The sequence below is a fragment of the Leuciscus leuciscus genome (assembly GCF_965113295.1).
Source record: "Leuciscus leuciscus genome assembly, chromosome: 12".
Classification (NCBI taxonomy): domain Eukaryota; kingdom Metazoa; phylum Chordata; class Actinopteri; order Cypriniformes; family Leuciscidae; genus Leuciscus; species Leuciscus leuciscus.
Genome location: NC_138736.1, coordinates 28,438,230 through 28,462,475, shown reverse-complemented (window position 1 = coordinate 28,462,475; position 24,246 = coordinate 28,438,230). Strand labels below are relative to the sequence as shown.

General features: G+C 37.2%; 1 protein-coding gene across 6 annotated transcripts in view; it reads left to right on the top strand.

Moving 5' to 3' along the window:
* The window catches only part of pleca (plectin a), a 94,094-nt gene that overhangs the window by 43,546 nt on the left and 26,302 nt on the right, over positions 1-24,246 (top strand). For 5 of the 6 annotated variants that reach the window (XM_082185638.1, XM_082185639.1, XM_082185640.1 and 2 more), the window contains exons 2-11: positions 8,630-8,691; positions 14,639-14,728; positions 17,142-17,219; positions 17,517-17,609; positions 19,860-20,026; positions 21,954-22,069; positions 22,945-23,051; positions 23,136-23,255; positions 23,494-23,589; positions 23,725-23,852. In XM_082185638.1, the coding sequence (XP_082041764.1) occupies positions 8,630-8,691; positions 14,639-14,728; positions 17,142-17,219; positions 17,517-17,609; positions 19,860-20,026; positions 21,954-22,069; positions 22,945-23,051; positions 23,136-23,255; positions 23,494-23,589; positions 23,725-23,852 (1,057 nt within the window). Of the gene's footprint in view, positions 1-2,863; positions 4,526-8,629; positions 8,692-14,638; positions 14,729-17,141; positions 17,220-17,516; positions 17,610-19,859; positions 20,027-21,953; positions 22,070-22,944; positions 23,052-23,135; positions 23,256-23,493; positions 23,590-23,724; positions 23,853-24,246 lie in introns of those variants that run through there. The other variant, XM_082185636.1, reaches the window with a different exon arrangement.

Here is a 24,246-nt window from a genome sequence, read left to right as displayed (position 1 = left end):
CAAAGCTTTGGTGTAAGGAAGTTATTTAAAAAAATTAAAAATAAATATTGTTGGTTGAACTTAAAAAAGTAAGTAACCTGGTTGCCTTAATTTTAAATTATTTGAAATAAAAGAAAAATGTAGTTAATACAATGAAGGAAATTGGTTTAATCATCAGAAACTAAATATTATGTTATCTGAGCCACATAAATTTGATTTGACAAAAGAAAAAATGTTGTGATAAATAATAAAACTATTTTTTTTGCAGTGTTCTTTTATTCAGCAAGGATGCATTAAATTATGATATGATAATATCTTATGATAATAACTCAGTAGCAAATCAGCATATTAGAATGATTTCAGAGGGGTCGTGTGACATACGATACAGCCTTGGTGAGCATGAGAGTCTTCTATAAAAAAAAAAATTTCTTAAATAAAAATTGTACTTATTCTAAACATTTGACTGGTAAGTTAGTGTATTTATTTTTTTATCCTTATGGGCTCTGGAAGTACTTAGAGTTGTTTCACTAACTATAAACATATGTGTATTGCATCTCAGCATCTCCTTCCTTTGGAAAAGTGTGCCTCACTGGACCAAAACCGCAGTGACTCTAAAAATATTGGCGGGTTGTTCCTAACTCACAGCTTCTGTATGTTTGGGTCTGTTGCCTTGGTAACCGGTCAGCTTTCATTTTCCACTGAAACTAAGTGACTGCCTGAAAAAAGTTTAGACATGGCTACCAGCTGTGAGGAACACCAGTGTACAAAGAGAAATATGTGAAAATGATACATGACTTATGGTGCTTGTTCTTACCTCATTAATTAAGTGATAAAGTGATTTAATTGTCTTTGCTCTATCCAACTGGAACAGCCACTAGAGGGAGACATTTTATTAGGCGTCCCAAACCTTTCCCAAAGCATTTCTTTTCATGCTGTTCTTTTTTTCTCAGTTGTATTTTTATTTTCTCTTCACCCTTCAAAGTGCGTCCAATAAAATCTATTCAGTTATTCAGTTCAAACTATTCAGTTTCCATCTAAAACATAAATATAGGCTTGTTTCAGTAAGATTTCCAGACTCTATTTTTGCATCATAAATTAGGGCCTTTTGTGCAAGTGTGAATGCTTGAGAGAATGCGAGTATGTAAAAGAATGCTGACCAGAACATCTTTTGCTAGAATTCCAGCCTTGTTTATGAATTAACTAGCACGTTTTCACACGTCTGCCTGGTTGTTGGAGGAGGGGTCGCTGGTGTGAACCTGTCTTTTGAGAGTAATTATAGTCATTGTAAGGAGTAGCGGCATTATGTACCTGATGTAGGATGAGTTACTGCTTGAGTGTTTAAAGGTGATGCGTGCAGGTCAAGAATGAGCGAATGACAGTTTGGGGTTACGGAGCTCCCTCTGCCCCATCAGTCACATCACATCTCTGCATTCTTTTTCAACAACAACAACAAAAAAATGACCTTGAGCTGTCTAATTTGAAATATGAACAGCTATGCAAAGAAAAACAGTATATACTTAAAAGTATATATATTTAAATTATTCACTTCAAGTAGCTTTAATTGATATGATCATTTATTTATTTTATATTTATTTAATACCCACGTAAGATGTAGGTCTGGGTTTCATCTGGTCAATGAATTTAATTATATCTGGTCAATTATTATGATTAATTTGTAATGATTAAATTATTATTATTTAACTTACATTTTGTAAATTTGATTGCACAAAAGAAAATTAAGTTGTGATCAAATATTTAAAAACTACATTACCACATTTTTATCAGTTGAAAACGCATCAGTTTGTATTGTGCGTATCAGAGTTTTATTTACTCTTAAGTTTTCTTAGTATAGAAATTAATAGCAAAGTTTACATTTCTGATGAGTAGATGTACGGCAGACACGACTGTATGGTGTATGTATGGGCATCATTTGTATGTTGTGTGTGTATGTTTTTGATATGAAGATATTCGATATAGTATCTGATGTATATCTGATTGAAGTGTAATGTTTATATGAGAAAAAGTTAATAAAAATTAATTAATTAATAGCATAAGTAAACATTGTCCTGTCTGCCCTAAGGACACTTCAGAGAAAATCAAATTCCAATGTCTGCAGAATCTGGCATCCTTCGTAAAACTGTCAAATTCTCACACACTTTGCCATTTTTCTCTTTACATTGCATCACACACATAAGCTGAAGGGGTTGCCCCTTGTTATCGGTATGTTTTTATAAAGGATTAAGTGTGTATCTGGTCTGTGTGTTTTGTTATGGTGCTCTCAAATAGTGCTGAACTTGTGATGCCGGGTACCTGTGCATACACGTTATCTCTTTCTTACTCCTCAGAGGTATTATGTGACTTACATAAGGACTAAGGAATTAACCCGAGGACAAATTACTTTCAAATGGCGCTAAAATACTTTTATAAAATTTAGTCTGAGCATCCTCAAGATTGTTTGATTATTCTTTAAAGCAGTTCACAATAGTTATATTACACACATAGGTTTTTACTGTTTATGTACAACAGTTTCTTGTGAACTGATTTATAACTCAAGGCCATTTTTGCAGAATTATTTTTATATATATACTTTTTTAAATGTATGTATTCATAACACTGATACAATTCTCACAAACCTTAAATATACAGTAATATTTTTGGTTGATTTCCATTGTAACAAAAATAATGATAAACTGAGTCAGATTTCAGTAATTCGGTAAAAAGCTCTGACTTGGTGACTTCATTCAGCGGATTCAGTTATTTACTGTGCAGATGTGTTATTTACAGTCTTTGCATTAAGTTGCATTTCATATTTTAACTCATCTCATTAAGTTGCATTTCATATTTTAACTCATCTCATTACATTTGTTGTGTTGCTGTAAACACAGAAAACATTGCTAGTGGCTCTTGTTAGTGTTGTCTTCAGTCAAGGCAGATGGGTGATAGCTGCAGGTCTTCCAGCTCAAGCCTAAACAGGCCACGGCCCCGAGCTGCAATGCAAAGAATCCTCCATTCCTACCTGCGATCCGCCTGCCATCCTTTCCAACATAGAGATTGTCTGTGAGGTTAGGGTTCCAGTCACACCTGTGCACTCAGGAATATGACTCCTCTCGCTCCTTCCAGTATATGCACATGCACACACTTCAAAGAAGTGACTTGCTTATCATTTTTTGTGCTGCTGATAGTAGGGGTCCATTGTTCGGGGAAAGAGAGACAGAGAGACTCTTTGAATCTTTGCATCATCTGTTTGTATTCACACGCTCGTTTCAAATGCTGCCTTTAGGAGATGCCTTTATTGCAACCACACACGCACAGGGGTCCTCTTGTGTTCAGCCGCATTTTTGCCTGTCTAGGATGACTTTGGCAGGACTGCATGAAATAATGTCTTTGTGACTATCTACATCAATCAAAGAGCATCAGCGACTCCTGACACTGAAAATCTGAACCTCCTACTTGAGACTACAAGAGCCTTTCTGTGCGACTCCTGAAATTAGTCACATTTTCCCTTATGAGTGGGGTTTCCCGGTTGGTGGAACACCAACCCCCTCCTCCCCATCCCAAACAGATGGAATACCCAGATGGAAACAGACCCTCGCCTTGATTTTCCCTTGGTACATTACATGGCGACTTATTTCCATTGCTTGCTACTGAAGTAGCTTGTACAGTAAAATAACTTGCTTTTACACCAAGTTTTTACCCTAGCCAGTCGCGACCATGTCAAAGTCAAAAAGTAGCTTGGAAACCACTCCGCCCACAGTGACATCTGATTAGTCCACAATTCTGTATGTTAAACATCAAATATGTTCTGATTGGCTTTTAGTTTACAGACAATTTACTGTGTTCAGACTTTTCATTGGTCACATTCCCAGGGCATCTGCTTCTCTTGTGTTTGCAGATGTGAGCTGTGGTAACTGTTAACTATTTTCGAAGTATGCAAGAAATGTGCGGCTTTTGTGCTTCTGAGCAGAAGTTTACGTATAGTATTTAAAAAAGAACGATCAATCATATTCTCCGCTGTGGTTTTAATTTTTCACTAACTTTTTGCTGTTTGTCATGTCATTTCCTCAGCTGTACACCTTCAACATGTGGTCAGCCACAATGGGTTTTTTGTGTGCATGTTCACACTTTTTTCAACCACAAAATTAGAGCCAAAAAAGAGGACTTCTTTTGTATTCATAGCCTAAAGACAGGTATTTAGCTAGAAGTGTGTAAAAAGAAAGCCGAGGGAGAGAGAGGAACAGAACTGGAGGGGAAGAAAAGTGAGAAAAGGGAGGGCGATTCGAGCAGGCTTGGAACACACCCACTCGACTGCATGGGTTTTCTCTTTTGCTTTTTGAAACGCCAGACTGGATGAAAAGAAACAGTTCAGGTGGTTTAAACAGATCGGTAGAAAGTGTGAAACTGTGGCTTTACTGAAAGAACTGAAGTGCAGGAATGGCTGTATATCAAGGGTACAGAACGTACTCCACTGACAGCGTCGGCAGTGACGTGGTCTTCTCAGAGGAAAGTCCTTACCAGGGGATGCTCAGGGCCATGGATGAAAGAAAAGGTACTGCGGAAATTCTTCGTTCGATTCTTCATTCATCCATGCTAGCTATTAGACACTAAATCTATTTTTGATATCCTATTTAATCTTTGCTTGATAAATACTGCAGTATAATGTTAACTTCTGCAGTCGTAATATGTTATTTTGAGCTAAAAGGACTATTTTTATAATTGGCACACATTTGAGGTTCCTTTAGCTATTTTAACATTATGCGATCAAGTTATAATTCTGTATCATAATTGGCTCTCCGTGGACAGGTGAAGAGTACTTGTAATCTTTCCAACTAATGATAAGATGGGAAAGATGTCAAATGGATGTTTTGGGGCTCCAAAGGAGGGGCCCATTGCAAAGGCGTATCCCAAATCTGGGTTGTGGTCCCGTGTGCACACGATTGGCATGTTGGAAAAAAGGTCACAGGTTTGGTACAGCACAGCTCAAACGTTGTATATGTTCTTGATTTATTTCTGACTATAATTTACACTGACTTATTACTTCATACGGCAAAACTCTCTATTCCCTCAAGCTACGCTTTCAGTTTTACGAGTGTCAAATTCAAGCTGCTGTGCAGAGGAATGCGTCTTCCCTCAGATCTTGTGTTTCTCCTTGTCAGACCATGAAAGCTTGAAAACCTAAACTTAAGGCTTTTATGTCGGATATGCATGTAAGGCGTTACCTTTCAGTTAGTTACCTTCAATGAGGCTCTACATGTCTGTTGAAGTTTTGCTTGGAATTTAAAGTGCCACCCTGATCTGGCCTTTGACCTGTGCAACCATTCACAAATGTCTTAGAGCTGTTCTCAGACCAGCTCACTGATGGAAATTATCCCTTAGACTTACAGATGCTCAAGACTGCAGTAAAACGCACCACCTGTGTCATCTTTTCATGTCTCCACATGCTTCTGAATGTTTTGTGGTTATCAAAATGTGTATGCATTTTATGCAGTGTAATATGTAAAAATATAACAAGATTCCTCAGTTGTGGTTGACTAGATAGATGTGTATTGTTTCATAAAGGACTTAATACAATGAGTCATTATGCTTTCACAGGAATTGGTTTTCGTGACAGCACGAGTTTTGAGAAACAGGAAGTGATATAGTGATGCCAACTGGCGTTGTCGCCATGGCAACAGAATGACAGAACAACAACATGCATCCAGTGCCCTGCAGCTGTTTTGATACAGCTAGTTGTCCTGCATTATGTTATCTTGTAGTGTTTTGATGAGAAACAGAATTTTGGAGGTCGTATCACAAGAATTTCAGTCACGCTTGCTGGCCATCAGAAACATCATCAGTCTTGGTGCTTTATCTTGTGACAGCGAGCTGAGGTGCTTCCTGTGTTCTTCTCCAAATGTCCTTTAACTACAGCTCCACTTGCATTCTGTTTTCTTTTATTGCTTTCATGCTAGCTCAAGTGTAACATCAGATAGTCAGAAAGGAACCTGAAAGTGGAATTTATACTGGTTTTATCGAATCGCTCTCTTATATCATGCCATGATGCATTTTCACAAGATCATTGTGAAACCCATTAGATTACTTCTGGAACATCTCATTCCTTTAGCACACCTTGAAGCAAGTTTCCAAATAAATGTTTAATGACATTGATGATGGTAATTCAAGATGAAGGTAAATACGGAACATTTGAAAGCTTCTGAACAAATTGAGGAGCAAATAAAATAGTAAAACAGTGCCGGTAAAACCTTTCTCAGAAGCATCTAATTCCCGGTACACATTGTACGATTTTAGGATGTCCCAAACAAAAGATGACCAATCAAGGCAGTTTCTGTGGTAGTGGCTCCTAAACGGTGGTCCTACGTCAGACAGTGAGAGTGGTTCAAAGACGGCCATTGTCATGGTCTTGTGACCAAAGATATCCCGCGATATTTTTCTGACATAGCATGATGACCTATGTCTACTGACTAGCCAATAAAAATGCAACATGAAATGGCGTATTGATCAATGTGACATGACACTAAAACTTAAAACTACTTACCTCAAGCTCCATTTGCAAAATTGGCATGTCAAGTTGGCCTCCTTAGTCTTCCCTAGCCATGACCGCGTCTATATTCTCCTCTTTCGCCTGCTCTTCTTTTTTCAGTGCACGTAAAACACCACAGTTGTCAAAGTGTGATTCATCTTGCGCTTGCTGATGATGTTTGTTTTCTATACTAACTTGCGTAGTAGCCTACGATGCATGTCGTACCCAAGTTTATTAGATCATCCATGTTATACAATGTGATTTGTAATGATCCTATATGATTGCCAGAATCGCACAGACTGTAGCAGGCATAAGTTCAAGACAATTATATTATTTTTGTTATTTATTTTGCTAGTAGTGAATCACTAGTCACTAAGACCTGCAAATGTCTGAACTCAAGTGAAGAAAAAACAAAGAACTGAAAAACTTTTAAATTAAGTCAGTCAGCTACAATTAAAAGTTAAATATAATTCACTCCGTTCACTTTCACCAGTGCAATTTTTGAAGTGCTCAAACAAGCAAAATATAGACCACTACTATACACTGTGGTGTCTCTAAGATATGCATGTTCATAACGTGGGCCCACCCAATCACAGTGCACAATTTTGGCTGATTAAATAGGCTACCACTGAGAGCACTGCGATTTGGCATTGAATTCTGCTTCATAACATAGACTGCTATTCAAAAGCTTGGGGTATGATTACAATTCAAAATAACTTTTCTACTTTAATATACAGTATTTTAAAGGGTAATTTATGTGATGGCAATGCTGAATTTTCAGCATCTTTACTCCAGTCTTCAGTGTCACATGATCCTTCAGAAATTATTCTAATATGCTGATTAGGTGTTCAAACTGTGATACTTTTTTTTCAGGATTCTTTGATGAATATACACTGAACAAAATTATAAATGCGACACTTTTTTTTTTTCCCCCATTTTTCATGAGCTGAACTCAAAGATCTAAGACTTTTTCTATGAACACAAAAGGCCTACTTCTCTCAAATATTGTTCACAAATCTGTCTAAATCGGTGGTAGTGAGTACCCTGGTAAACCAGAGTTCTCGCGAGAGCACAAGTTGAATTTGCTCAGCGAGTTACTCTGGTGTCGAGCCATGGAGCTCATTAAATATGCCCCTCGATCTGAGCTGCACCAATCACATCGGGTTATCTGATATAGGCGGGCCAGAGGCGAGCTAAACAGATGACGACAGCGTGTGACGTCGAAGTCATCAGTAAACATTGCAAGATGCCTATGGATAAATAGCAGTGGTTTGAAACGGCTTTGGCCGCTACAATGAACGAGTTAGACTTGGCTTTTTCCCAAAAGAGGAACAGAAGACGGCGCTCGAATCGTTCCTTTGCAAGTAGGGTGTTTTTGCTGTTTTGCCGACCGGAAGAGTTTAATCTACCAGTTAGCTCCCCTGGTAGCTAAGCGTATGGGGTTTATTGTTGTGATTGGTCGTAGTGTTATCCAATTGCGTGCTGTGAGATTTTCAAATGCATGCTTGGTGCCACCCCTCGAGCTGGCCGATTTTCATTGATCGACACCAGACCATTAATCTTTTAGATTTAGGTCTGGATTTCCAGGCTAGGTAGTGAGCACACTGCCGAGATAATCCATATAATCCAATATTGGCGTATACGACAGCGTGTTCAAGGTCCTGCCAATATCCAGCAACTTCGCACAGCCATTGAAGAGGAGTCGGCCAACATTCCACAACCTGTGCAATAATCATACTGTCTAATCAGCATCTTGATATGCCACACCTGTGAGGTGGATGGATTATCTCGGCAAAGGAGAAGTGCTCACTAACACAGATGTGTAAATGGAAAAAGTCATATTCTGATAAACTTTTAAATGGTAGTGCATTTTTATAGTATGAAAAGTATATGAAAAACTATAATGACAGATCGCATGCAAATATGATGAAAAACGAATAATTCCTCTAAGCCTTTGCTTCTCTAAAATCCTCTCAATGTGAAACCACATAAAGCACTATTATTTGAGAATAAAGAGAACTACTCATCAATTCAGAAGTTTCCATTACTATGCCATAACATTCAGTGGTTTCCAGAGTTCCTCTCTGATTTGACTCCGTTTGACTGACATTTTTTACTTTTTGTGTCTTGCAGATGAACGGGATCGAGTACAGAAAAAGACCTTTACAAAATGGGTGAACAAGCATCTGATGAAGGTATTACCATCCAGATAAAAAAATCAAACAATCTCAAACAATTCTAAGTTTACAGCTGTATACAATTACTCAGGTGCTTGAGAATCATATGGTCACGGAGATTCAATTGAATCGTATTGTGAATCATATGCAATGTGCATGTTCCTTTTGCTCAATGGCTTGATTCTACACTCTTAAAAATAAAGGTTCTTATTGGCATTTCCTGTTCCATGAAGAAGCTTTAACATCCATGGAACAAAAGGTTCTTTATAGTGGAACAATGTTTCTTTAGATTTTTTTAAATGTTCTTCACACTAAGAAAAAAAAGGTTATTTTAAGAACTGTTCACTGAAAGGTTCTTTGGGGAACTACATATGATTCTTCCATAAAGCATTTGTAAAAAATTTGCTTGTTGATTTATTAATTGGATTTCAGGTCATTAACATATTGTTAGAGAGTATAGGATAAAAAAAAAAAAATTAATATACACCTAGTATTAGTAATGTTTCTCAATGTCTAGTTTGACCAATGGCCACTTTATCAAGAATTGAAGGAATATCTCAAAGACTTGTTTTGAAGTTGACAACTACATTTACATTTTACATTTTACATTTACATTACATTTACATTTAGTCATTTAGCAGACGCCTTTGTCCAAAGCGACTTACAAATTAGGACAAAATTCAGCGAGTCATCATAAAGAGGCAAAAGCAACAACAACGCAAGAAGTGCTCAAAATACGAAGTTCAGGTATTATTCAGAGTAGCATAAGCCTGATAAGTGATGTTTCAAAGGGAAAGGAATTTTATTTATTTATTTATTTTTTTCTATTAGGTTAAGTGCTCACGGAAGAGATTGGTTTTCAGCTGTCTTTTGAATGTTGTCAGGGATTCTGCATTCCGGATGAGGGTGGGGAGAGCGTTCCACCAGCATGGAACTGTGAATGAGAATGTTCTGGAAAGTGATTTTGTGGCTTTCTGTGATGGAACCACGAGACGTCGCTCGTTGACCGATCGTAGGTGTCTGGTAGGGATGTAGACTCGTAGGAGTGAGTGAAAGTAGGAGGGAGCTGAGCCTGTGATAGTTCTGTAAGCAAGCGTCAGTGCCTTGAACTTGATGCGAGCAGCGAGAGGTAGCCAGTGCAGAGAGATGAACAGAGGAGTGACGTGGGCCCTCTTGGGCTCGTTGAAGACAAGACGAGCTGCAGCATTCTGGATCATCTGTAGGGGTTTGGTTGCACATGCTGGAAGTCCAGCCAGAAGAGCATTGCAGTAGTCAAGCCTAGAGATGACTAGGGCCTGGACGATAAGTTGTGTTGCATGCTCAGTTAGGAAAGGCCTGATTTTCCTGATGTTGTGCAGTGCAAACCTGCATGATCGAGCTGTCTTTGAAATGTGATCTGTGAAGGTCAGCTGGTCATCAAACGTTACTCCAAGATTTCTGACCGATCTTGATGGGGTGATTAATGATGACTCTAGCTGGATGGTGAAGTCGTGCTGTAGAGACGGATTGGCAGGGAGGACGAGAAGCTCAGTCTTTGCCAGGTTGAGCTGCAGGTGATGTTCCTTCATCCATGTGGAGATGTCCGCCAGACAGCTTGAGACCCGTGCAGCTACTGTGGGATCATCTGGTTGAAAGGAGAGGAAGAGCTGCGTGTCATCAGCATAGCAGTGGTAGGAAAAACCGTGTGCCTGTATGATGTGTCCCAGTGATGTGGTGTAGATGGAGAAGAGGAGGGGACCAAGAACTGAACCCTGGGGAACACCTGTGGTCAGCTGATGTGCTCTGGATACCTCACCTCTCCATGCGACCTTGAAGGACCTACCTGTGAGATAGGACTCAAACCAGTGGAGTGAAGTTCCTGTGATGCCCAGTGATGAGAGGGTGGACATAAGGATCTGATGATTCACCGTGTCGAAGGCAGCAGACAACTACAAATAATGAATGACAGCTGCTTGATTGGGAACTATTAGCACATACTAAAACGACACAGAAAACATTGTTATTTGTCTGTCATTACATGGAAAATAACAGGGTATGACGAAGTGCAAGAGTGAAAATGATAGGAGCGTGTGTGAGAGAGAATTGAGAGAAAAGCCATCATTTCAACGGGATATACAGTTTTTGTTTGTCTAACCTGTATGTGAAAACATATGGCGAATGTATTGTACTTGAGTGCCACCGCTGCGGAGATCATGGTGGTTAAATAATCATCCTGTATACACCCAGTACACTGCACTGCTGAAAGGTGCTGTTTATTTATTTATGAGTGTTTGAGGATGAGTCATCGACATCTGGTCTCATTTTATATCCCAAAAGAAACGGATCGTTTTCTTGGTACCACTTGTATTTCATCCGACAGTCTGGCCCACAGGCGCCCCCTGTCCTGGCTGCTTCCACGAGCAGTTCCGCCAATTTGAAACAACTGTTTTACCCCTAGAACAAACAGAGAAAGCAAAACGAGTGATGCTTCATTGTACTGTACAGTGACAATTAGATCAACAATTGTCAAACAAAACACTATCTAAAACTATTTTAAATGGACTTTTCTAATTATTTTAATTATTATACATTCAGCTCTTATGACCTCATATTAGACATTAAATATTTGTATATTTGTATTTCACACTGCAGGATCATTTAAAATCTGTATTTAAAAAGGTGTGAAGGAAAAAGTGTGATTTTATATATATATATATAAAATTCAAGTTAAACAACTTTTTCTTTTGCCTTTGTTTTTCGACTTAAAGCAAAATGAAGCAACAACAAAAAAATTTTAAAATACACTTATCAAGGATATGGGTAAAAAGTGTCTTTCTCTTGCACAAGCTGAATGTGTTGAAATATATTTAACAATAATTTTCTTTTTAACCATAGTGGATCTTTAAAATTGTCTTCATGTTCTGCAGGGTTCGTACAAGGTGCTTGAAGTACTTGAAGTACTTGATTTTGACTTTTTGAAATTTAAGTCTTGGAAAACCCTTGAAAACAGCCATATTTTTGAATTAGTACTTGAAAAGTGCTTGAATTTTGAATTAGTGTTTTCACTAAATCAATCTTTTCAATCAAAATTAACGCTGCAGCCTGACTGAGATATAGTTGACATGATATTAAGTATATGATACTTTCATTTAAAGAACTTTCATTCTTCAGGTCAATCATATATTAATTGGAAAAAATCAGTTTGAATGAGGAAGGTGATATCTTTGTCATATCCTTTCAATGGTTAAGGGGATTTACCATGCCTGACAGCGCTGGTCAATGGATTGATCTCTATGAAGTGAAACATCAGATACCTATTTAACAGAATCTGTATGAACCCTGTTTAGGCTACATCTAAAAAAGTAAAATAAATAAAACAATAATAATAAATTGAATTTTTTTAATAATTATAACATTTTATTATTAAAATAAAATAGTTAAGCACTTTTCATTTTGACCGAAGCAGTGTTATTTTTTGAATTGTGCTAGACTGATTTTTCTTCCTCCGAGGAGGCGTAGGGTTTATTTGGTGGTCTGCAGTTCAGATCCAGTGACTCAGAGGCTTTGCTGTGGGTTGTTCGTGTGCCGTTTGGGATGGAAACCTGGGACAGCAGCAAAGCCTTTCTGTCTCTCATTTCAATCTGGGCACAGAGAACGCCAACCTTAAAGATCAAAAAGATTTATTAAGAATGAATTGCCAAAATGATGGTTTCAGCAGATGTGTTAGTGATGTTTCATTGGCTTAAAGGGATATTTCACCGCTGGAAAGATGAATGTGTATTTAAATTGGGTCATGTATGTAGTAGAAATGTGCAATTACTTTAGAAGTTGGTGCCTTCTAGACTGAGAAAAGCTAGAAAATGTATTTTTGGCTCATGTGGATGAAAGACAACAGCTCCCAGAATGCACTTGCTTCGCAGCCCTACGAGGCCACTCCCAAGCCACGCCTTCCGGTTACAGAGGGCAGTATCAGAAGAAATGATACAACTAGGCTACTAGTTGACTCGAAACTGAAAAGACGCCGTTTTATCATGAGATCCCACCCGCTATGGGTGTGTTGAAAACATGCGGAGCTGGCTCCTACTACTGGCTGTAGTCTCTAGCCTTTGGCCAAAAAAGACTCCGATGACGCAAAATGACGATTTTTGCGTCATCTGAGTTTTTTTTTCCAGACACACAATACAGAAATCTCTCGTCTCAGGGGGAAATGAGGGAGGGAAAACCGGTCATTTGAAAATACTACGGGTTTCTACTGATACAAAGCTTAATGCTAATCGGTGAAGTATCCCTTTAATAATAGCTTGGAATTACATTCAAAAGACAATTAATGTAGATGTTATGTCACATACAGTATGTGCAGTGCTCTGTCATATTTGATTTGTTGCTTCATAATTGAATATTAAAACTAAACAAATATATTTAGCTTCAGTCATCATTTTATACATTTAAATGTCCATTAAAAGATTCAAATCAATTTAAATGTTATATTCACACCATCATACAATACTCTATTACAATGTCATCTGTGCTCATTTCACTGTTATATCTGTTTGTCTCTCACTGTCTATCTTACAGTTCTCATTGTATTTCCCATCTGTTCCAACCTTTCTCTTTTTTATCTTTCCATTTTCCATCCTTTCCTCCATGTGTCTATGTCAGCACTGGAAGGCAGAGGTAGGTGGTGTCTGTGATCACACCTTTGCAGAGAGTGACTTCTGTTATGACCTGCATGGGTTTCACATGCACCGTAGTTTCCTACATCTGAACCTAGAGCTAACACACACCCTCCCTGCCTTCCTTGCATGAAATGCAGTTTTCTAACACTTTAGATGTCTCCCCCTTGTGTATTCTGTCTCCTTTAGTACTTTCTGTGTTTACTGCTTCAGCCTCCAGATATTGTCCTTTGTCAAACAGTAAATATTGTTTCATTAGATACAGTGGCCCACAAATGTATGAATTTTGTAGTACATAACCATCTAACTTCTCTTTCCTAAGACATTTTTATAAATATTAAAATCCCACGGTTATTTTTAATGGATGTCTGGTGTTAGTTCCCACATTGTAAACTGAGTCACATATGGAAAGCTCTGTCTGAATAGTTTTTTTTTTGTTGTTTTTTTTTTTTTTTTTGTGAGAAAGGTCAGCTTAAATGACCTTGACCCATATTTTTCGCAGAGACTGGAAACATCATGATATTTGTGGCATGTATGTTTTGTTTGTAGTCTTAATGCTTACAAAATAGATTTTTACGGGTACATTTTTAAATTAACTTTTAAACTTTCTTCTAGAAAGAAATATGGGATGATAATAAAACAATAGGTCATGTATAGTCAGATGGTCATTATCAAAAAATAAACGTACCTAACAAGTAATTTAGAAGTTGACATACTGTACAATTATTTTAAATACAATACCATTCAAAAGTTTTATGTTGGTCAGAATTTTTTATGTTTTTTAAAATAATTTTCTGCGTTTATGTGATCAAAAATACAAAAGTAGTATTTCATAATACTATGAAATATTATTATAATTTAAAATAATTATTTTCTATTTGAATATATTTTAAAATGTAATTTATTCCTGTTATTCCTTATATTTTCAGCATCATTACTCCAGTCTTCAGTGTCACATAATCCTTCAGAAATTATTATATTATACTGATTTGATGCTCAAGAAACATTTCTTATTATCAATGTTGAAAACAGTTGTGCTGCTTAACATTTTTTTCAGTATTTTTAGATTAATAGAAAGTTCAAAACAACATCTTTTATTTAAAATAGAAATATTTTGTGACATTATTAATTTCTTTTCTGTCACTTTTGATCAGTTTAATTCTTAAATAAAAAAAAAAAAAAAAAAACTGACAGTCAATCAGTTATAATAATCAAGCATTCCCGTGTTATTAGCATAATATTGTCTTAATCATACAGTCTTCCACTTCTCACAATTTCCATAATTTGTAATGATTTCCCGTTTTTTTTGTCAGGCCCAGCGACACATCACAGACCTGTACGAGGATCTCAGAGATGGACACAACCTCATCTCACTGCTGGAGGTGCTGTCTGGAGAGACACTGGTAAGTAAATGCTGATGTGGGATCACATTTTCCCTCCACAACCCTATTCAAAACCTAGTTCCAAACATCAGTTTGGCAAGGCTAACTCTCACTACCTGGATCTGTTCCCTTAACATAAGCCCCTCCTCTACCTGTGTCCTCTTGCTTTAAAGACCCTATAGTTTGTGTTTAAGTGAAGTTACCCTTCAAATCTGCATCTGATTGGATAGTCCTATAGTTTTAACACCCTCAATGTCGTGTCCCTCAGATTTGTTTTGCATGCATCAATGGTTGACATCTGGCATTCAAATCTGTATGACCAGTGGGAGTAACCATGCATACAGAAATGTGTTGGTAGGAATGAATGCTTCCTCACATCTCCCCTTCCTGATGAGCACTTCTACTGTGACTGTGTCTTTTTTGCATTGCGTCTCACTCCTTTAACACATTAACAATCTGACATTTTCTGCCTCAGTTTCAACTCTGCACCGGTTTGACCCCCTTGACCATTCCTTTTTCAACTTCCTGTTTGCTCACCTCTGCCCTGACCTTGACCCCTTTGCCTTTGCCTCCTCTCTTGCGATGCTCTTGCTGTGGTAGCCGAGGGAGCGAGACGTTGTCAGGAATTCGCGGTTGGTGAGTTGGGTCTGAAAATTTCCGGCTCGCCTCCCCGGAAAGGGGTGTGGCATGTGTCACTGCCAGGGGAAATGTGTTGTGCATGATGTCACTTCCTTTATCATGTCGCCTGTTGACAGTGCTGTCCTCCCCCCATGTTCGAGAAAGTATTCAGTTAAAAAGTCAAATAAATCACGCTACTATTTGTATAGAGTGCAACAGTGCCCGCCCACTTTTTCAGCGGTGCTGGTTCCGGAAGTTTTTTTTTTGTTTGTTTTTCATTAATTTTTCCCATAGGGATTTTAAAATAGTCTTTGTTAAAGAGTTATAAGCCATGAACCAAGCCAATCAGCTACAAAGAAAAAAGGTTTTGAAAATCGGACTAAAATAATAGACTATGTACTTAACGGTTTTAGTGTGGGAAAGAACTACAATCCCGTGAAGCATTGCGAGCAGCAATCGAATTAAAAACGATCGAGAAATATAAAACTACTCAATTACGTCATTTGCAGTGCTTCCTTGGAGTGGGCGGAGCTAAAAAGCTATTTTGGATCTTGCTTTTTTCGACTGATTGGTGTAATTTTCTGAACTGCATCATGGGTAATATAGTTTTCACCAGGAATACAACTGTTAAACACAATCATTTAAAAAAATAATCTGAAATAATGGCGGCTGGCGGTTTCAGCAGAAGCAAATGCCATGGATTAAAAACCTCGTAGCTCACGGTTGGTCTGTCTTTAAAGGTTTATACGTTATCGTTTAAAATAAATCACCTTATGGAGAAAATGAATGGATTTTTACTTCCGGAACCCAACTGTTGCACTCTATAGGACTTAAAAAGTCATGGTGGTTATTTAGTGTTTTCGGTTCTTGTTTTTGTGATGGAATGTTCTGGAATGCATCGCATTCACTTTCAGGGAACCATTAACTACAGGGTTTCAGGAATTTAAATTTGTTTTAGTTATGCATCGATTCATGTCTTCTCGTGTTTGCAGACATGGGATCCTTTGAAATCCTTGGTGACATCATGCACTGCAAGCCAATAAGAGCCTGGCTCATGGGACAGCTTAGCTTTTGATTGGCTATTTCTTGTGATGACTGATTGACAAGTGTCATTGCATGTTCTTATTGTATGCTGGTGCATTTTGTCCACATTTTGGCATAGTGGGTGTATTTACATTCCGGTTCATAGATTCATAGATAATGAAGCTGGAACATCTCTGGTCCTTGGCTTACAGAATAATAAGGTTATGATCTAGAATAATGCAGTTGTCTTTAAAATATTAGAGTGTCTTTTCTGCGTTTTTAAAAAGATAATGCATTATTTCATGAAATGTGTAAGATAGTAGAAAGAAATTGTGAATTTGTCTAGTTATGGTTTACTTTATCTTAGGGATGCACAAATATAAATCAAACATAATTAATAATCAATGTTGTAAACTGTATAGGTTATATAGTTTTCAGTATATATAAGAAATATTGGATTTTTTCCTGTTTAAATAGTCTTTTCAATGCAATTCAAAAGTGCAAAGCAGTTATCCAGTGTTACTGTTCAATAAAATGTTTGAATGATCAATTTCACCTTCTTGTCTCATTTAGCGTATTTTTGTGTTTGAAACAGGCAAGACATTATTATATCTTTATAATCATCTTTGCTGGTGTATCCCTACCCTAGTTATTGTTACGTTTGTTTATTTAATGTTTTTTTTTTTTTATCATTCATTTCAGTACATCTATAATCTCGGTCTTCTCATAACCGCATCTAATTCTTTGAGAACTCATCTTCCTTTTTTAATCTCTCCTTTTATTTGTTTTCCAGCCCAGAGAGAAGGGTCGCATGCGCTTTCACAAACTACAGAATGTACAGATCGCACTGGACTTCCTCAAACATAGACAGGTACAGTGAACCAAACACTTTCTAAGCCATTATTTTATATATTTATCTTTGTTTTACCATCTGGGATCAGGGATATGATACATATAAAGCTAGATTTTATTGGTCAGAAGGTATGATAACTTTTTAATAAAAACATTCACTAACATTTTCATTACAGATCATGAGTTTAGTTTTTTAATTATTTTTTTATTTCCTCCTTCAGTATCTTTACAGACCCAAAGAGGGCTATGGACTCCTGATTGAAAACCCTGGCCTTATACAATTTCACTTTTTAACACAGATCTCATTGTTTGACAGGTGAAACTGGTAAACATAAGAAACGACGACATTGCGGATGGAAATCCAAAACTGACCCTCGGGCTAATATGGACCATCATTCTTCACTTCCAGGTCTGGTGTAGCACTGGTTGTGCTCTACTTACACAGAGCAGACACACTTTTATTCGTTTTAAATGCTGTCTATAGGTTTGCTTCACAGATTTTCATTTCCCCTTTAACTGTTTCTAAATGTTTTAGACTCTCAACTTACTGTTACTATTGCTGTAACAACACAGACATCTGTGCAGACTCGTGACAGGGTTTAATGAATCATCTGGCAACAGTGATATAGAGATCACTTTTCATTAATGTACCAAATATAAAACTCAGCCCACCCACAAAACACAGCAAATTGTTGGTTGTATTTTCAGACGTGACCTCAAGTTAGGTTGTGCATGAACTTGATTTTTTTTTTTTTTTATAAGAAAAATGCCAGACAAAACAATGAAGAGAACCAACAGGAATTTTGTACCAGGTACATATGGTTGGTTTTCTAGGCCAATGCACTGTTGTCTTTGGATTACTGCTCAAGGTTTTCTCTCATTATGAGGAGACTGGAGCGCATTCTTTTCTGGGAAATAAAAACTCAAGCGTCAGTCTTTGATGTCACAGTAAGCCTGTGGGGGATTATGGGCTGGGACAGTGTCCATTTCGGTTGGTGACTCACACGTTCCCTTAAGGAAGGGGAAGCAGGCACGCTGGCATGGTGGTTTGGTGAATCATGAGACCAAGCGTTCTGTTTTTGGTTGTGGGAATGCATCTTAATTGTGTTTTTTTCCTTCCATTTTTAAAATGCATTTGTCATTTCACAAAAGCTTATTGTGTAGAACTTTTTGAATGGGTCACATTTTTTGTTATTTTCAGCAAGTTATAAATTGAGTTGTTTATCTGGTTAGACATACCTAGAGTAAAGGTTATATATAATACAATAAACACAATCCAGAATTGGTCAAAGCAATGAAGAATTAGCTTAAATTATGCAGTCTCTACTATTGAGTCTGGCACCAGATCTTTGCTAACACCTTTTAATTGTTGAGCTTATTCTCACCACTAAAGTTTGTGAGAGGCTTTAAAAGGAATCCTGCATTGAAAGGAACCTTAAATGACCCTCTTGGCTCTCGTAAAGCTAGGCTGCGAGGGAGGAGGACGTGTTTCCGTGTCTGAGTCATTGTGTACATCCTCAGTATAAGGATCCAGAGGTTTAGGCCAACCATACATCCCTACAAAACTCTTATAATTGGAGGAAACTTGATTTTAGCCGTTGAACAGTAATTACCCAAAGGGGAATCCTGATGATGAGTCACCAGAGGAACGAACACATGCAAAATCACAGACTAAAAGTTGAACAAGCCTCTTATTATAAACGAATCTTATGATCACTGCTAACCACAATGTTTGTCCATAGTATCTTGGCAACAATGAGGGTATTTAAAGTATACTTTTTCCCCCTACCTTAAATTATGAAATGCCATATTTTCCCAGAGCGTTAAAGGGTAGTTTTTCATTATTGGAAAAGCAACAATCTGCACATTTTTAACTATGAAACAGACATTTACTGAAAACAGTGCAAACTTTGTTTTAATATAGTAACGTTAATTGCAGTAACTGCATTTAGTCAGAAATGTTATATAATAATTTTATATAATACATTATCTATTTTATTCAAACTATATTTACATTGATTCTACTTTTATTTTAACGTAATATGAAAATTGTAGTTATAGTTTCCAAATATGTTTAGTCTGTTTTCTATAATAATTAGTGCTGGGCAACAATTAAATGCGATTAAACGCATCCAAAATAAAGGTTTGTGTTTACATAATATATGTGTGTGTACTGTATACATATATATATATATATATATATATACTGTATATATATGACACTAAAATGACAGTCGTTTCTAAATATGCTTTAGGCCCTTTCACACCAAGGACTATAATTATAATTATAACAATAACGATAAAGATATAGTACTAATCGTTCTAAATATAAAATAATAGCAGAGTCCACACCACAACTATAACTATAACGATAACAGCATGGAGAAACTATATAGTTGGGATCATTTTCAAAACAATTTTTCCAGCTAAAGAATGTTAAAAAACATTGACAGTCAGAACAAAAGGAGCTGGAGCATTGAAAGCAGCAGATGAAAAAACTGCAGCAAGCACTTAGAATTAACAGAACGATATCATCCGCTGGTGTGGACGCTTATATAGTTATCGTTCTTGGTGTGAACGGGCCTTTAGTCTAGTATTTTTTATATGATAATACATCATTTGTTTTATTTAACTATATTGTTTTCCTTTGCTCCATCAGATCTCCGATATCCAGGTGAACGGTCAGTCAGATGATATGACCGCCAAGGAGAAGCTGCTCTTGTGGTCTCAGCGGATGGTGGAGGGCTACCATGGCCTGCGGTGTGATAACTTCACCACCAGCTGGAAAGATGGCAGGCTCTTCAACGCCATCATCCATAAACACAGGTAGAAACTCCTTGTAAATAGAGAAAAAGTTATTGGAACTAAGGCTTAGCGTTTAATGTGTCCATTCTCAGGACACATTAAACCATGGTGCTCATGTGAAAGAAAAACTCAAAAAATAGGAAAGGAAAAACTCTTAATAAAGTGATCTTAGTTCTTGAGAAATTACAAATATGCTTGTATCTCTGGGCCGTTTATGAATTTCATCTCCAGACTTGCTTGCTGTATTTGCCATGTCAATCACAGACTCCTTCTGCTCCTTGCTGGGTCTGTTTTTTTTACCAAGTGATGTTTGACAAGAAACAAGATTAGTTATGCCATACTTAAAGGTATTCACCTGTTTGCACTTTCATGTGCCAACACACATGGGATTCAAAAAACTGTCATGCAGTATCTTTAGAATTGCCGACCTATTGCAGCCTTCATACAAATACCTCTCAACCACATCAAATTCGGTTGAGTTTATGTCATATAAGTCCAAGTATGCCCCAATTGGCGCTTATGAATAGAGTTCAAAACTAGAATCCTGTAATAAGGGCGTGTTGAATCTAATAGGATCCCCAGAGGGTGTGTTTTTCACATTCAGCTGCATAGCTCAGGTTCACTCTACACTACCAGACACAGATGACTCTTGAGATTTGAGCAAATAAGGAGCGGTTTGTCTTGCCTCTCACTTCCAACTTAAACGTTATGATAAACAGATTATTATTTGAACGGCACTGGGACAGTAAACAGAACCCGTGGAGTGCAGTTGAAGCTCTCAAAGCTTGATGCGTGACATAAGATGGAGGGTGTTTTCACTGAGGAACGACTTTGCTAACCGTTGACTGGATAGTGAATCGCATTGGGAAAGAATACCCATCTGCACCCTGTGTGAATGCACACGTTTCAAAGAATTGGAAATTGAATCCAACGCAATGTTCAGTCTCAAGAAGAAGTTCCGCTCCAAGAAGAGTCGCAGCAGCTCGTCCAGCCACGGATCCGTCAGTGACCTGGAGGACCGAGTGGTCATGCTGTGTGAAGATGTGCCATCAGAGGTTTCTTTCGATTCGGGCCAGGGGTCCATCAGCCCTGGTGCCTGCTCAAGTGGTGGATCCCAAAGCGGAGATCTTGAACATGGCATGGAGCAAAGGCTCTCCACCCTAGACGGGTTTTCTTACAGAAAGGTGTTCGTCTCAGATGCCGAGCTTCCCTGGGGCCAGCCATGCTATCTGCTCTCCCAGACAGCCAAACAGTCGTATGAATGCTTTGGTTTTATTCGTTGTATTGAAACGAGAAAGCAAAGCAATTCTGCCTTTGCCTTTGTAGCTTTAGCAATTTAACTGATAATGTCAGTTACTGCGCTTAATTCCTAGTCATTTTGTGTGCATAATTTTAAAACATTTGCAAGTGTAAACTATACAATTATTTAGTTTTGCTAGACGTTCAGGTTTTCATGTTCCTAAGAGGCTGCAGAGCATGTGTGTGCATGTATTTTTACAGTAATTGTTTTTTGGCGCCTTGCAGTGATTGCTGTTGAGTGAGTACTTAGTCACATTAGACAGAGGCTTTTTTTTCAAATCCCGTGAAGAGAAATCCATCTTGCCTTCACCTGCCCAGGCTCTGGTACAAATGTTTACATAGCCTCCAGGTTTGGCCAAGCAGTGTGCAGTTAAATATGTGATCTGCAAGTATGCGTCCAAATGAGATCTGGATGAAATTTCCATTTTAAAGGTACAATTCATACAGGTTGGATTTTTGTTCGCTAAAATGGAAAGTATTTCTTTAAACAAAGCAGACATTAAAATGTTAAATAATAGACTAAATAAGGAGAATCTGTGTTAAAATTCAAGTGTGTAGTCTTTTAATTTTAAATGTAATTTTAAATTTGAAAAAAAAATTTCAATGTCCCACTTTAACTGTATTTTGTGAATTCTGTCTTTCATTCTAGGCCGAATTTGATCGACATGAATAAGGTGTTCAGACAGACCAACCTGGAGAATTTGGAGCAGGCCTTCAGCATAGCAGAGAGAGACATGGGCGTCACACGCCTGCTGGATCCTGAAGGTAAACAAAGGGAGAAGATCCCTCTGAATTCTCATTCAAAGTTTTCATTGATAAATATAGTAAATCTTAGGGAATCTTAGTGGATTTAATGGACTTGTACAATATTCTTTAAGGCCTGTGAAACAGTTCTAATTGTTAAGTGATTTTACTTAAATTTTTTGCTGATGTTAAGTAATGTACACTACTGTTCAAAATGATTGTTTTTGAAATAACTTAATGCTTTTATTCAGAAAGCATGCTTTAATTTGATCAAAAGTCAAGACATTTATAATGTTCCTAAATATTTCTAGAAAAAATAATGAGCAGCACAACAGTCTACAATATTGATAATATTAAGAAATGTTTCTTGAGCAAATCTTCATATTGTAATGATTTCTGAAGGATCATGTGACACTGAAGACTGAAATAATGGCTGCTGAAAATTCAGGAATAAATTAGATTTTAAATGATAATAAAATTAAAAACAGTTATTTACAATTTTAAATAAACTTTTTTATAAACAATAAAAATTGTTATTTAAAAGAACTGCCTTCTCTTTTTATGCTCCCTGGTTATGGAACGAGTTATAGAGTATAATAATCTTAGAAACACTTAGACATTTTTTGTTTTGTGTTGTTGTTTATGTGAAACTTTTTATGCTGCCATTTTGGCTAGGGCTCCCTGGAAGAAGAGATTTAAATCTCAATGGGACTATGCTGGTAAAATAAAGGATAAAAATAATAATAATAATAATTGTCAAAATATTTCACATAATACTGTATGATCAAATAAATGCCGCCATGGTGTGCATAAGAAACTTCTTTCAAAAGCTTTTAAAAATGTTAGAGACCCCAAACTTTCGAACGATGATGGTAGTTTATTTTCCGTTTCTGCAGATGTGGACGTGCCACACCCAGACGAGAAGTCCATCATCACGTATGTGTCCTCTTTGTATGATGTCATGCCAAGGGTTCCTGACGCTCGTGATGGAGTCCAGGCCAATGTGAGTGTTTTGAAAATATAATTAAGAATGATGGGCCATTGATATTGTTATCTTTGATGTTTACATTTTTTTATTGATGTACAGGAGTTGGAGTTGCGCTGGCAGGAGTATTATGAGCTGGTGACCATGTTACTCCAGTGGATCAGGCATCATATTATCGTGTTTGAGGAACGCAAGTTCCCATCTAGCTATGAGGAGATTGAGGTTAGTACCATGATCCTTAGGTTTAATGAACATATATGTGCATATATACATGTGTAATTATGATTTGCCGCTGTAATTCACTATTCTTTACCAGCTAGAAGTGTTGGAAAATGTATAAAATAGCTATAATGTCATATAACCTTAATCAAGTATTATTTTGTGACCATAAATGCATACTTTTGTACTACAGAAAAGCATCCGAAACAATTTAAAAAAAGCATTTTCCCCTCTGTTGTAGGTTCTTTGGCGTCAGTTTCTGAAGTTCAAGGAGTCTGAACTTCCAGCCAAGGAGACTGACAAAAATCGCACCAAGCACATTTACAAGTCTTTTGAGGTAAATTAAATTTGTCACAGAAGTAATTGCCTTTTAAACAAGCATGTAGTACAGTCTGTTTGCGCTTTTACATGAGTTTTCTTAACATGTTTTTACCAAGATTTGACTTTATACATGGGGTTTGTTTGGCACCAGGGTGCTGTGCAGGCGGGTCAGGTCAAGGTTCCTCCCAGTTACCACCCAATTGATGTGGAGAAGGAATGGGGCCGCCTGCATGTGGCCATTTTGGAACGAGAGAAACTGTTGCGCTCAGAGTTTGAACGGTGAGAAATCTGTATAATAACTTCTCATGGTTATTATGTGCAGTTATTCATTTTAATAATCAGGACTATTTATAGGGGTATTTTGCTATAATACTGTGGTTCAAAAAGTATTGTACTAAAATGTATAATGCCATTGTGTTTAGATTTTACGGATGTTTTGAAGAGAATCTAAGCAGTTTTAGTTACCTCATTCAAGCTACTGTACCTTGCAAGAAAGAAATCAATTGACTTGCCCTAACAAGAAACTTCCACTATAATAATTGATAATTGTCAAATCTTGAACAATAATAATTTTTTTCTAAATTAACAAATGTGTAAGGACTCGACTTTACTTTTAAAATCTTTTTTTTTAATTGAATTACTTTTCCCCTCAGTTTTTTTAGTTAGAAAAGCA